The following is a 13,257-nucleotide window of genomic DNA, read 5'->3' as shown; positions in this document are numbered from 1 at the left end:
GAAGATCAGTGGTTCAAATCTACCAACTGCTCCATGGGAGGAAGATGAGGCAATCTACTTCTGTAAAAATTTACAGCCTTGGAAACCCAATGGGGGTCGCTATGAGTTGGAATCAACTTGATAGCAGTGGGTTTGGGTGTTTTATATGTATACACTCTGTTAGCATAGTGCCTAAGGCACTTGCTGCTAACCAGAAGGCTGGCGGTTCAAACCCACCAGCCACTTCTTGAAAGGAAGGTTGGGCAATCCTACTTCTGTAGTGATACCGCCTCGGAAACTCAAGGAAGGGTCACTATGAGTGGGGGCCGACTTGACGGCACATAACAACAACACACATATACATATATATACATGCACACGCATATACACACACATATATACACATGCGTATATACATATGCGTTCTGGTGCATTGTGGTAAAGCATTCAGCTAACTAGAAGGTCGGCAATTTGAACCCAACAGCTACTCCACAGAAAAAAGATGAGGCTGTCTGCTTCTGTAACTATTTACAGCCTTAGAAACCTCATGGGGGTTGCTAGGAGTTGGAATCGATTCAACAGCAGTTCATATACATAAACACACACATATAAGGGCATTATTTTTTGCTTTCAGTTATACCAACCTGTTAAGGTTGCTGTGGTGCAGTGAATTACTTTATATAGCCCTTCTAGCCATGGTCTTACGACTCCTACAAAATGATTAGGTAGGATGATACAAGTAAGGAGCTTGTGACCCACCAAGGGGATTGTACAGCCTGCTGATAAATGCAAATTAAGTGCATGGGCAGGGGTGGGACCATGCAAATAAGGCATATGGAATGCTAATTAGAGAAAATTACTCAGTTTTACCATCCCACTAGGTTTAAAGTGAGCCAATCCCAGAGGCTGGGAAGGTAATCTCACTATCAAGCAGCAGAGCCAGGAGCAGAGCATGTCTTTTTGACCCAGGATTCTTGAGCTAAGACTCTCCGAGACCCAGAAGACAAAGAGAGCTATAACACTGGAAAAGGACCAGACAGCAGTGGGCTTCCCAGCTCAAGGAGCAAGGTGGCTGTAATAGGCTTGCTGACCCAGAGTGAGAAAGAGGACTGCCTTTGGCAGGAGGCTTGCTAGCAGAGTGGGATGTCTCTGGGCACTTACTGGTAGAGCTAATGAGTTTTCTAACACTTGCCCTAGCAGGGCAGAGGCCAGCTAAGAAAAGCCTGTCTGAAGGGGCCTGAGAGGAAGCCGACTCTCAGGGGCCATGCACAGCCGAGAGAAGGGCCCGCTTACTTGCATAGCCAAGAGGAGCTGAGAGAGCTATCCTAACTGAAGAAGGGAGGGGATGTGCTCTTCACTTCAGAGTAGTCTTCCAGACTTGCTTACATGCTACCAGATCCTTATTCTGAGTTGTACTCTAATGCTTCCTTAACAAACTACTTAACTCTAAGTATGCCTTGTGAGTTCCATGTGTCCAGTACAGTGAATTATCAAACCCAGCAGGGAAGTAGAAAGTGCCATGGGACAGACGGCTGGTGTCAGAATTGCTAAAAAGGATGGAGGGTGGAGGTATCTGACTTCCATCTCATAGGAATCAGCCTTGGGCTGACGATGATGGTGATTCTCTCTTCTCTTCTGAAGTTAGAGGAGCTCTGATGCCACCATACTCTTTTTACAGTAGGGCATGAATTACAGAATAAGTTTCATGATGCTGGAGCTGTGATTATTTAGCCTTCCTATATTTCCTTTCCCTATTGTTGTTTTACCTTAATGATCTTCCTCGTATTTTAAGGCTTCTTATACTTTCTTTACACTTAAAAGTTCATGAAGTCCTTTAGCATTGGTTTTCACTATAATAATCTGAAATTCTCTGTGAAATGCTTCATGTACTCTAAGAATTAAAATACATTTTAAAGATTGTTAAAGTGTCAAAATTCTATGCTCATCAATGAGTTAATGCATAATATCATATTACACTTTTTTCTTTTAAATATTCCAACATCATATGTCTGCCTTTATATTTACCTGAGTAAGAGCACTGACTCGGTTCTCACTAGGAAACAAAGGTGGGTCTTCTCCAACTTGAAAATCAAAATATACAGTTTTATGTGTGAAAGTAGAAAATTCATTGCTGAAGCAAAATTTGTATGTCCCATTTTTGGAGGCTGTGAAGGTAAAACTGTCATATTGCTTCTTCATCTCCTTGTATAACACGTTACCATCAGGATCTTCTAATCGACAATCTACATCGTAGTGACCTCCAGTGATCACCTATAAAAAGATAAACAAAAATAAACAGATCCCTGTAACTAACAAGTTTGAGAAATTAGCCAGGCTCTTTGTTAAAACGGCAATATGGTTATTGGCAAAGGACTTTTACTTACAGGCAAGTTTACATTTTATCATGTCTACCAGTGGGAAGCAAATATCAGTTTAACCCTTCCACAGTTTTATAGAAACTGAACCCACCAGCCACTCCTCGGAAGGAGAGAAGAAATGTTAATTTACTGTTAACGAGCCAAACAACTGTGCTAGTTAGTATAGCAGTTAATTTTATCTCTGATTGTCCCAATGATGTCGAAGAAAGGTTTTTCTTCCCCATTTGACAGACTGGAGAAACTGGAGTTGAGGTAAGTAACCTCCCTATGTATTAAGTAACAGAAGCAGAACTTGAATTTCAAAGTCATACCCTTAACTAAGTTTGTTGTCATGTAATATTTTCCTACCAAAATTTTCTCATCTAGTCTCTGATTACCACCATCCAAGCATACTCATAGGACATTGTAGTGAAGTAGTTGGTCAGTCCTTGGCATAAAACCCCAGGCATACATCTGTCATATAATGTAAGCTCATTTCACTGTCATACTACAAACAGACTGTGTTTTATAAGTTACATTTATACATACATATATACATATATATATACATATATATATATATATAATTTTATTTATTTTTATTGAGAATATATACAGCTAAACATATACCAATTCAAGTTTCTACATGTGCAATTCAATTACATTGATTACATTCTTTGACTTGTGCAACCACTCACCCTCCTTTTTTGAGTTGTTTCTCTTCCACTGACATAAACTCACTGCCCCCTAAGGTTTCTATCTAATCTTTTAAGTTGCTGCAGTCAATTTAATCCCATATAGATAAATCTTAAAAGAGCATAATGCTCAAGGCAGATATTTTTATACTAGTTAAGTTAAACTACTGCTTAGTTTCAAGGTGCTCTGGTGGCACAGTGCCCAAAGCATTTTAAGAAGATTTCAGGGGATTATTTTTGGTTTAAGGCTTTAAGATTATCTTAGGGCAATAGTTTCCGGGCTCAGCCAGAATACTCTTTAGAAGTGAGAATGGCCAGACATCGTCTCTAGTACTTTGTTCATGTTGTCAAAAGGACCAATCCCTGGAGAAGGATATCATACTTGGTAGATAGTCAGTGAAAAAAGGAAAGACGTTCAAGGAGATAAATTAACACAGTAGCTGTGACAATAGGCTTGAGCATGGCAACAATTGTGGAGATGGCACAGGACCACACAGTGTTTCATTCTATTGTACACAGGGTAGCTAGGAGTTGGAACTGACTTGATGGCAGCTAACAACAACATCATTCAATCTTCATAGCTCCAGAGAGTCCTGAGTCCATAAATTCTGTTCCACATCATCCCCCTTTGATCAGGATTCTTCTGTGATACATCTGATAAAAATGTTTAGTAACGGTAGCCGGGCACCATCTAATTCTTCAGGTCTCCTGGCAAGGGAGGTACTTGTTCATGAAAGTAATTAGTCACGTATTCCATATCCTCCTCCTAGTCCTGATTCTCCTTCTTTCTGTTGTTTTAGGTGAGTAGACACCAACTGTTGTGCCTTGGACGGCTGCTTGCAAGCTTTTAAGCCACCAGGCACTGCACAATGAATTAGGAGGTAGAAGAGAAGCAGTAAACATGTTATTAGGTCAGTTAGCTGGGATGTCCTATGAACAGGTGCCCTGGTGGCACAGTGGTTAAGTGCATGGCTTAATCAAAAGGTTGGCGATTTGAACCCACCAGCTGCTGAGGCAGAATGATGTGGCAGTCTGCATCCATAAAGATTTATAGCCTTGGCAATTCTATGAGGAAGTTCTATTTTGTCCTACAGGGTTACTATAAGTTGGAATTGAATTGGTAGCAGTGGGTTTGTTTGCTTGGTCCCATGAAACCATGACTCTAAACCTCCAAACCAAGAAATCAAATCCCATGAGGTATTTGGCTGTACACAAGTAGCCTCAGCAGCACTTTTTTTTTTTTTTTGTCACTGTCGTAAATATATCTGTAACACAACTTTCGCCAATTCTATCTTAAATTCTTTCATAAATCAGTTCTATGTAATTTGACGATGAGTTTTGAACTACATGATGACCTGAGTAGACTTGCAGGATTTTCAGAAGAGTTTATAATCTTGTTTAAAAGAGAAATCTAACTGACTAAACAATACTGCCTAAAAACTTGTGATTAAAGCAAAAACAAAACGAAACAAAAGCAAACAAATCTTTGGTTTATATGGAAAGCTTGTGTTTAAAGGCAAGCATAGTGAAAAGAAAGCAGGGAGTAGATATAATGGTTCTGAAGAGGATTTCAGGGCTATTTTCAAGGGCTTACTTAAAGGCATTTGACTGCTAACCAGAAGGCTGGTGGTTCAAACCCACCAGCCACTCCTCAGACGGAAGGTTGGGCAATCTACTTCCGTAGTGATACGGCCTCAGAAACCCAAGGAGGGGTTGCTATGAGTTGGATCCGACTTGATGGCAGTGAATATGGTTTTTTAGTTAATCAAAGGAAACCTGGTTATTCAGTGGTTAAAGCACTCAGCTGTTAAATGGAAAAATAGCACACTGAATCCACCAGCCGCCTCACAGAGATGTGGCAGTCTGCTTCTGTAAAGATATACACCTTTCGAAATCCTAAGGGGCACTACTACCCTGTCCTATAGGGTCGCTGTGAGTCAGAATTGAAGGTAATGTGTTAGGTTTTTGGTTTATGTGTAATCAATTATAATTTGGTCATTTGGGTTATACAAATGAAGAGAAAGGAGGAAGAGATTTTTCCTGAGATAAAAAAGGAAAAGTATTAAAGAGCAGAAAGACCTCCTTAGATGAGAACTAAATAAGTAAGAAGAAAGAAGGGAGGAGGGTACATCCAATTGAAAAAGAAGAGATAAGGAAGACTGGGCTTACGGGTTCACAACCACCATGAGACTGGGTGGCACAAGTCTGTATTTTCAAGCTTGAAACTTCATTGTGCATATTAACATTCTAGATCAGTGGAAGGGAGAGACCAGATTTTAGACTTCAAAGAATGACTGGTCATTTATATGACCTTCTGCAACTTACAAGATTTAAGGTATAACTAAACAATGTTGCAAGATCATTTTGGTAATTAAATGAAACATAATTATGTACTTGGGAATTGTAAAATACATAATTATTAATATACAGATGTCATGTTTTTACATATAACACAGTGTCTTATTAATTGGGCATTTACCTTTTCCCCTGAAAGTCAACTGACCATTCCTTCAGGTGAAAATAATGACTTCATTTTGATATACCCAATTTTTTATACTTGACTATTCTACTTTGAGTAATCAAATACATATACACACTGAATAGGACAGAACTGATCACCATCCCATTTTTCTCTCATCAGACTTTAAAATAGGCATTCTTACTTCAGTTAATCATATTCCTTTAGAACCTATCTGGTCACCGAAGAAACTGGGAAGCATCCTAAACTAAGTAAACCTACCTGTCCACTTGATCACAGAAATCTCAAGGTGATCTTGCTGCTTCTCTCAAAATCATTCCATTCTTTCTATTCCTAATCCATACTCAGACAGGACTACTACCAAACCTTCCTCACAGGTCTTCTCATAATCTAATTAATTTCTTCTCCCTCTAACATAGGGAGGCCTCTTCCTTCTTCTGAATCTGTCTTATTCTGGAAGCTCCGCTGAAACCTGTCCACAATGGGTTTCCCTGCTGGCATTTGAAATACCGGTGGCATAGCCTCCAGCCTCACAGCAACATGCAAGCTACCACAGTACAACAAACTGACAGACAAGTTTGTCTCCCTTAGCTGCTTCAAACCGCTCTGCTCATGTCCTTGTCTCCCTTAGCTGTTCCAAACCACTGCCGGCTCATTTCCTGATCTCCCTTAGCTGTTCCAAATCACCACCAGCTTGCTTCCTGGTCTCCCTTAGCTTTTCCAAACTGTGGCTGGCTCGCTTCCTGGTACTGAAAGTACTGGTGGACTGCTAAAAGAACTAACAAATCTGTCCTGGAATAAGTGCAGCCAGAATGTTCGTTGGAAGCGAGAATGGCCAGACTTCATCTTACCTACTATGGTCATATTACGAGAAGGGACCAATCTCTGGAGGAGGATATCATGCTTGGTAAAGTGGAGGGTCAACGATAAAGGGGAAGGCCCTCAACAAGATGGACTGACATAGTGGCTGCAACGATGGGTTCAGGTATAGCAAGAGTCATGAGGCTGGCACAGGACCAGGCAGTGTTTCATTCTACTGTACACAGGGTCTCTTTGAGTCGGAGATGACTCAATGGCACCTGACAACAACAACATGCTTTCCTATTCATTGAATCATGCTCTGCAGCGTCCCTGACCTCTACTTATTAGATGTCAGTAGTAGGCCCCCCTCCAATACTATCCAATTACAACAACCAAAAGTGTCTCCAGACATCATCAAATGTCTCCTGGGAGTAAGAAGCCATACCCCTCTTCCCCTACCTACCCCATCCCCAATGAAGAATCACTGAGTTTGCTTGAAACCTTTTGAAAACTACCTGTGGCTTATGGAAAAATCTAAACTTATTAATAATGGAAGAAGCTCTGGTGATGTGGTAGTTACAACACTGGGCTGCTAACCAAAAGGTCGGCAGTTGAAACTCACCAGCTGCTCCACCTAAGAAAGATGAGGCAGTCTGCTTCTGTAAAGATTTACAGTCTTGGAAACCCTATAGAGCAATTCTACTCTGTCCTATAGGATCACCTTGAGTCAGAATCAACTCAATGGCTATGGATTTTTGGATTTTATTAACAATGGCATAACATTCCCTGTTCTTCCTCCAGGTAGCTTCAGGATTTCTTATATTCATATTCTTGCTCACACTATGTTCAGACTACCAAAAGTTTTCTGAGTATGTCTTTGCTTCACATCTGCACCAATTATTTAATTTATGGCCATTAATTTACTTTTTTTTTTTTGAGCATTCCCAGACCCAAAAATCAACCTGCCAAATAATTTCAAATAATACATAAAACCTAAAATAACACTAACATATAATGTTCACAGCCACAGCTCAAAGATACAGTGATTATGAGATGCTGCATGTAGTGTCTAGGGAAGGAGGTTGGTATATCACTCTCTTACTGAGCTCAAATCACCTTATAGTGACCCTACAGGACAGAGCAGAACTGCCCCATAGGATTTCAAAGGCTATATACCTTTGTAAAAGCAGAGTCCCACATCTTTCTTCTGCAGAGTGGCTGGTGGCTTCAAACAACCAACTTCCACCTAGCAGCTGAGCACTTAACCACTGCACCAACAGAGCTCTCCGCCAGAATTCAGAGCAACTCCTATTTATATTTCTAGACTCAGTTTAAACAGCAGCCTCTCAGTTAAGTTTTCCCTGACAATTCTTCTTCCCTCTGACAGCACTATACTTACTGTGTACCATTACTGTTGCACTTAACATTTATGACAGTCTGTTTAAGGATCCCTGGTGGTGTGGTGGCTAAGTGTTCAGCTGCTGACCAAAAGGTTGGTGATTTGAACTCACCAATGATTTCATGGGAGAAAGATGTGGCCACTGACCTCTGTAACAACAGTTAAACACTGGGCTGCTAAACGCAAGACTAGCTGTTCAAACATATATAACGGTTCTTAGCTCTGTGGGAGAAAGAATTGGTAATCTACTTCCGTAAAGATTACATCCTTGGAAGCCCTATGGAGCAGTTCTACTCAGTCCTATAGAGTCTTTATAAGTCACAATCAACTCAACGGCAGTGGTTTTGGGTTTGGAATCTTAATTCATGGAGTTAAGTAAGTCTAAGGATCATCCTTAACCTTCTCTCCTTTTCATCTTACAGACAAATCATCACCAAGATCTGTTTAGCGCCTAGTAAATCCTCTCCAATCTTTTCAATTTTCTCCTTTCCCACTGCTAACACCCTGTTCTGAGCCACTATCATTTCTTGCCTAGATCACAACAGCCCTAAAAGTAGTCTCCCACCTCCACTCAATAATACCTTACCAGCCAGCTACCAGAAATATTCTGATCATATCACTGCTAAAATGGACAAAAGGGCCCTGCTGCCCTTCCAGCCCTAATCTTCCACCACTCTTCTTCTGGCTCCTTATTCTCCAACCATACTGTAGGATCTCTCCATGGTTCTCACATTCTCAGTGCTCACTCTTACCACAAGGTCCTATGCCCAAGTATATATAACTCATTCTTTAAAGCTCAGCTTAAAATCACTTTCTGAGGGAAGCCTTCATGGATCCCAATGACCTGGTCACATATCTCCTATCTTCTCCCAAAACACACAATTAGAATGAAAAGAAAGAAGGCAAAAAAGGAGAGGATGAGGGGACTCGAGAATGATGGCAGCAACCCCATCTGCTTTGATCACTTCTATTAGCAGCACCTAACACTCACTAGCTGCTCAAGTGTGTAAAATAAGCCTGCCAACAAAAAGAAAACAGAGTAAAGACTGCCCTAGCCACTTTAAGAAACTACATTCTGTTAAATAAAGTTTATCATTTACAGTAATCTCTAGGATCAGAAAACCAAAACCAGACCCACTGCCATCGAGTTGATTCTGACTCATAGCAAACCTATAGGTCAGAGTAGAACTGAATCATAGGGATTCCAAGGCTGTAAATTTTTACAGAAGCAGAATGCCTCATATTTCTCAAGGAGCGGCTGGTGGGTTCTAACCAGTTTGGTCAGCAGCCGAATGGCTCAGCCAGTGCACCACCAGAGCTCCTCAGGATCATAAGGGTTTCTCATTTATCACAGCAACTCTTTGGCAGATGGTCACCAGCCTCTAATGGAGATCTCCCATGACAGAGAGAGTACTAACCACCAGTTCTAATCTCAATGTAAAAACTGAAAAGCAATGGAGTTCTGAAATCACTTCAAAGTTGATTAAAGTGAAGGTGTGGGTCAGGTGTGGGAGGTTGACATCAAGCACTATAAAGCAAAAATATTTTTTTTAAAATGAGACTCTTTCAAGGAAGAAAGCTCAAGGGACCTTAAAATGAAGGGCGTTGGAGAACATAAAGAAACAGCAGAGCTAGGGGATGCACTTCTGGAATTCACATATCTTAATATCCGGTCTTAAATGTTTAGAACACGAAAATCAAATGCTCCGTTCCTATTAGCTCCCTACAAGTGCTTCTTGAACCTGCCAAAGATGGGGAAAAGACAGGAGAGGGACACCTCGCATAATGCAGCTCCAACCCTGAAGGCGAGCGCTGGGGTCCGGGGACTTCCAGGGCCCGTGGTACCTGGAACTCGAGGGTGCACTTAGTGCCCAAAGTGATGTCTTCGTAGAAGCACTGCTTGGCGTTGTCCGGCAGCTCGAAGGTGATCTCAGAAGCTCTGCCGGGCCCCGGCACCAACAGCAGCAATGCTAACAGGCTACAGCCCCAACTGCCTGCGGTGGCCTCCCAGTGCTGCGCGGACCCTGACCGCGGCATCCCGAGGCGGCGGCAGCAACGGCCCCAAGGAAGCTGCGGAGGGACGTGGGGTCAGGTATGCGCGGCAGTCACCCCGCGCGGCAGGCCTCAGCCTGGGCCTTCCCGCGAAAACGCACGGCAGAACCGGCAGAGCCGCTCTGATACTCCGAGAGATTCGGGGTGAGAAGCGAACTGATGAAAGCAGGTGAGAGACGCTAAGACACCGGAGCCAGAGGCCGGCAGCGACTTAGGATCGCGGAGATAAAGCCGGCAGAAAACAAGCGGAAAAGGGCTGCGAAGGCCGGAAGAGGGAGCGATTGCTCCGACAAAAGGGGCGGAGCCTGAGGCACCTGTTTCAGCGACCCGGATGTGCTCTCCGTAGGGGGGAAAGTCGTTGGAGTGTGTACGTGGAAGCTCGCGAGGCGTTGGCTCTGCCTCTGTCGCAGCTTTGGACGAGGGGCGGGGCCAGCGTGGTTGCCGTGGCGTGGCGTGGCGTGGAGGTGAAGGGTGGGACCAGAAGAAGGGGCGTGGCCTGCTGTTGCGTCCTCCTTGCGGGCGATGGTGGGGGGGAGAAAGAGAGCAGTGAAAGCGGATGAGGCTTTTGTTTTTGCAAGAGCTGAACTTTGGGGAAGCTCCGAGGGAGCGAAGAAAAGCTTATTTTGCCCTAGGGAACTAATCACCAGTGGTAGAAAGCCTTGCAGTTTGCAGAGTTTTCTAATAAATCAATATTGGGGGAGAAGCAGTTTAGCGGGGAACGCTAATTCTGGTACTAGACTGCAGGAATTCTAGACCAGCCTTTGCCACTTCCTAGCTGCGGTACTTTGGGTCAGTTGGTTAACTTCTCTGTTTCACTTTTAGCATCTGTAAAGTGAAGGTAATAATAGTATCTGCCACAGAGGATTATTATGAAGTTTCAGTGTTTGGAAAAAGTACCTAGAAGAGTGGTTGGCATATACTAGGTAAACATTGTTAAATGAAAATAAACACCTATTGAGCACTCGTTATCAACAGACACTATGCTGAGCACCTTACATATATGATGTCATTTGATCCTCCAAACAACCCTATATATTATCCCTATTTTATTGAAGAGGAAATTGAGGATTAAATAGAGTAATTTACCTGTGATCACACGGCTGGTATGTGTTGGAGTGCTTAATAAATAACAGGAAACATATAATTGTAACAGGTGTTATTATTATTATTATTATTATTTGCATTGCATCATTCATTTTCTCATGCATATAAACACAAAAAATTCACTGCCTTCGAGTAGATTCTGGCTCATAGTGACCCCCATAGAAGCTCTGGTGGCATGGTGCCTAAGGCACTTGACTGCTAACCAGAAGGCTGGCGGTTCAAACCCACCAGCCACTCCTCGGAAGGAAGGTTGGGCAATCCTACTTCCGTAGTGATACTGCCTCGGAAACCCAAGGAGGGGTCACTATGAGTCGGGGTCGACTCGACAGCACATAACATAACAGTGACCCCCACTGGGTTTCTGAAGCAGTGTATCTTTATGGAAGTAGATGGCCTCATCTTTCTTCCTCAGCGGCTGGTAAGTTTGAACTGCCAACCTACTGGTTAGCAGTCAAAATTAGGCACTGGGACACCAGAGCTCCTAACTCAAATTAGGTATTACTGGTTCTTCTTTGTAAATGACCACAGCGTGGCACTGCACTTTAAGATGGGCAGCAGAGGGTGCGTAGATGGTTTTATGAGAAGGAATTAGAGGCTGGAACAAAGCAAGAAAGCCTGAGGGTGTTGTGTAGAAGGGCGGGGAAGTCCTACCGACTTGTCCCGGGCCCTTAGCGACCTAGGATGCGCTGCGTATGGGCGCGTGCGTGTGTGTTGTGTGGAGGGACCCAGAGGAGTTACAGAGCTGTTCGGGGACCTCTAGTGCCTATGATGGGCAGTGTCTCCTCAGTGGAGAAAAGAATGAAGACCTGACGTAGGGATCCTCAGTTCCATAGAAGAGATGAGATTTGTGGGAGACTGAACCTTGCTGAAGACTGGACCAGAAGCAGCATTATTTGTGTCAGTGGGTGGAAAGCAGACTGATTTTGAAAGTAGAAAACGTGAGTTCTGTTTCCTAACTTGGTTCTGTCACCTTCAGAAAGTAACGTTGCTCTTCTAAACCTCAATTTCTTAGTACATACTGTGGCAATACAAAAAAAAAAAAGAAAACCACAGTGCAATACATTACACACCACCAGATAGGCAAAGTTTAAAAGTGTAACAATAGCACATATTCATGAGCATATACAGTAACGAGATCCAACATACACTATTGGTGGAAATGGAATTGGTATACCCACTTTGGAAAACAATGTGGCATGTCTACTAAAGTTAAGGACAAATCTATGTCTGTGTATAGATATAGACATATTTCCTAGAAATTCTACTTTATATATCAAAACCAAACCCGTTGCCATACCGTGGAGTCCTGGTGACCTGGTGTGTTTCAAAGTAGAACTGTGCTTTGTGGAGTTTTCAAGGTTGTGATATTTAGAAAGCAGATCACCAGGCCTTTCTTGCAGGCCCCTCTGGATGTGTTTGAATCTTTAACTTTACAGTTACTAGTAGAGCACAAACTATGCCGCCCAAACCCACTGCCACTGACTCAATGCAAACACATAGTGACCCTATAGGACATAGTAGAATTGCTGCATAAGGTTTCCAAGACTATAAATCATTACAGAAGAAGCTCTGGTGGCACTATGGTTAAAACATTGGGCTGCTAACCAAAAGGACAGCCATATGAACCCATCAGCCGCTCTGTGAGAGAAAGATGAGGTAGTCTGCTTTTGTAAAGGTTTACAGCCTTGGAAACCCTCTTGGACAGTTCTAGTCTGTCCTGTAGGAGCTCTGGTAGCGTAGTGCCTGAAGCACTTGACTGCTAAACAGAAGGCTGGCAGTTCAAACCCACCAGCCACTCCTCGGGAGGAAGATAGGGCAATCTACTTTTGTAGTGATACTGCCTCGGAAACCCAAGGAGAGGTTGCTATGAGTCAGGGCCAACTTGACAGCACATAACAATAGTCTGTCCTGTAGAGTCACTATGAGGCAGACTCATCTTTATCCCATCAGGTGGCTTGTGGATTAGAACTGGCTACCTGTTGGTTAGCAGCCAAATACCTTAACTACTGTAACACCAGAGCTCCTTTGTGCCACCAGAGGCCTATTTTATATGTACTTTAGAGTATTTACTTTGGAGCAGAGTTCCCAAAGTGTCCAGTGTTGCTAAAACCTTTGGAGGTGCTAGTGGTGTCTAAAACCTTTTTGAAGGATCTGTGATATAACATTCTGAGGCTGGATTTTCATCATATATTTCAAGCAAAATAAGATATAATAGATTGTATATAAAAGCAGATGAGAATCCAGTTTTTCTATGAATCTGTACATTAAAGAGATTTAAATGTGAAACAGTGCCATTCTTCTCACTAAATTTTTATTTGGAAAATATAGTTATTTTTCATAAAAATGTGTTATTTATATTAACATGCATTGAGTTGACTGTGTCTTCTAAAA

At 42.5% G+C, this 13,257-nt stretch overlaps 1 protein-coding gene across 1 annotated transcript in view; it reads right to left on the bottom strand.

The window, feature by feature from the left end:
- The window catches only part of LOC103208786 (TIR domain-containing adapter molecule 2), a 101,528-nt gene extending 91,781 nt beyond the window's left edge, over positions 1-9,747 (bottom strand). The window contains exons 1-2 of the mRNA XM_007954520.2: positions 9,556-9,747; positions 2,005-2,250 (exon numbers count right to left, since the gene is read on the bottom strand). Coding sequence (XP_007952711.2) covers positions 2,005-2,250; positions 9,556-9,747 — 438 coding nt within the window. The remainder of the gene's footprint in view (positions 1-2,004; positions 2,251-9,555) is intronic.
- Between the last annotated feature and the right edge of the window lie 3,510 nt (positions 9,748-13,257).

Source organism: Orycteropus afer, unplaced genomic scaffold (assembly GCF_000298275.1).
Source record: "Orycteropus afer afer isolate SDZICR_OR568_19922 unplaced genomic scaffold, OryAfe1.0 scaffold00464, whole genome shotgun sequence".
In the NCBI taxonomy this organism is placed as follows: Eukaryota; Metazoa; Chordata; class Mammalia; order Tubulidentata; family Orycteropodidae; genus Orycteropus; species Orycteropus afer.
This window is presented reverse-complemented; position numbering and strand designations above follow the sequence as displayed.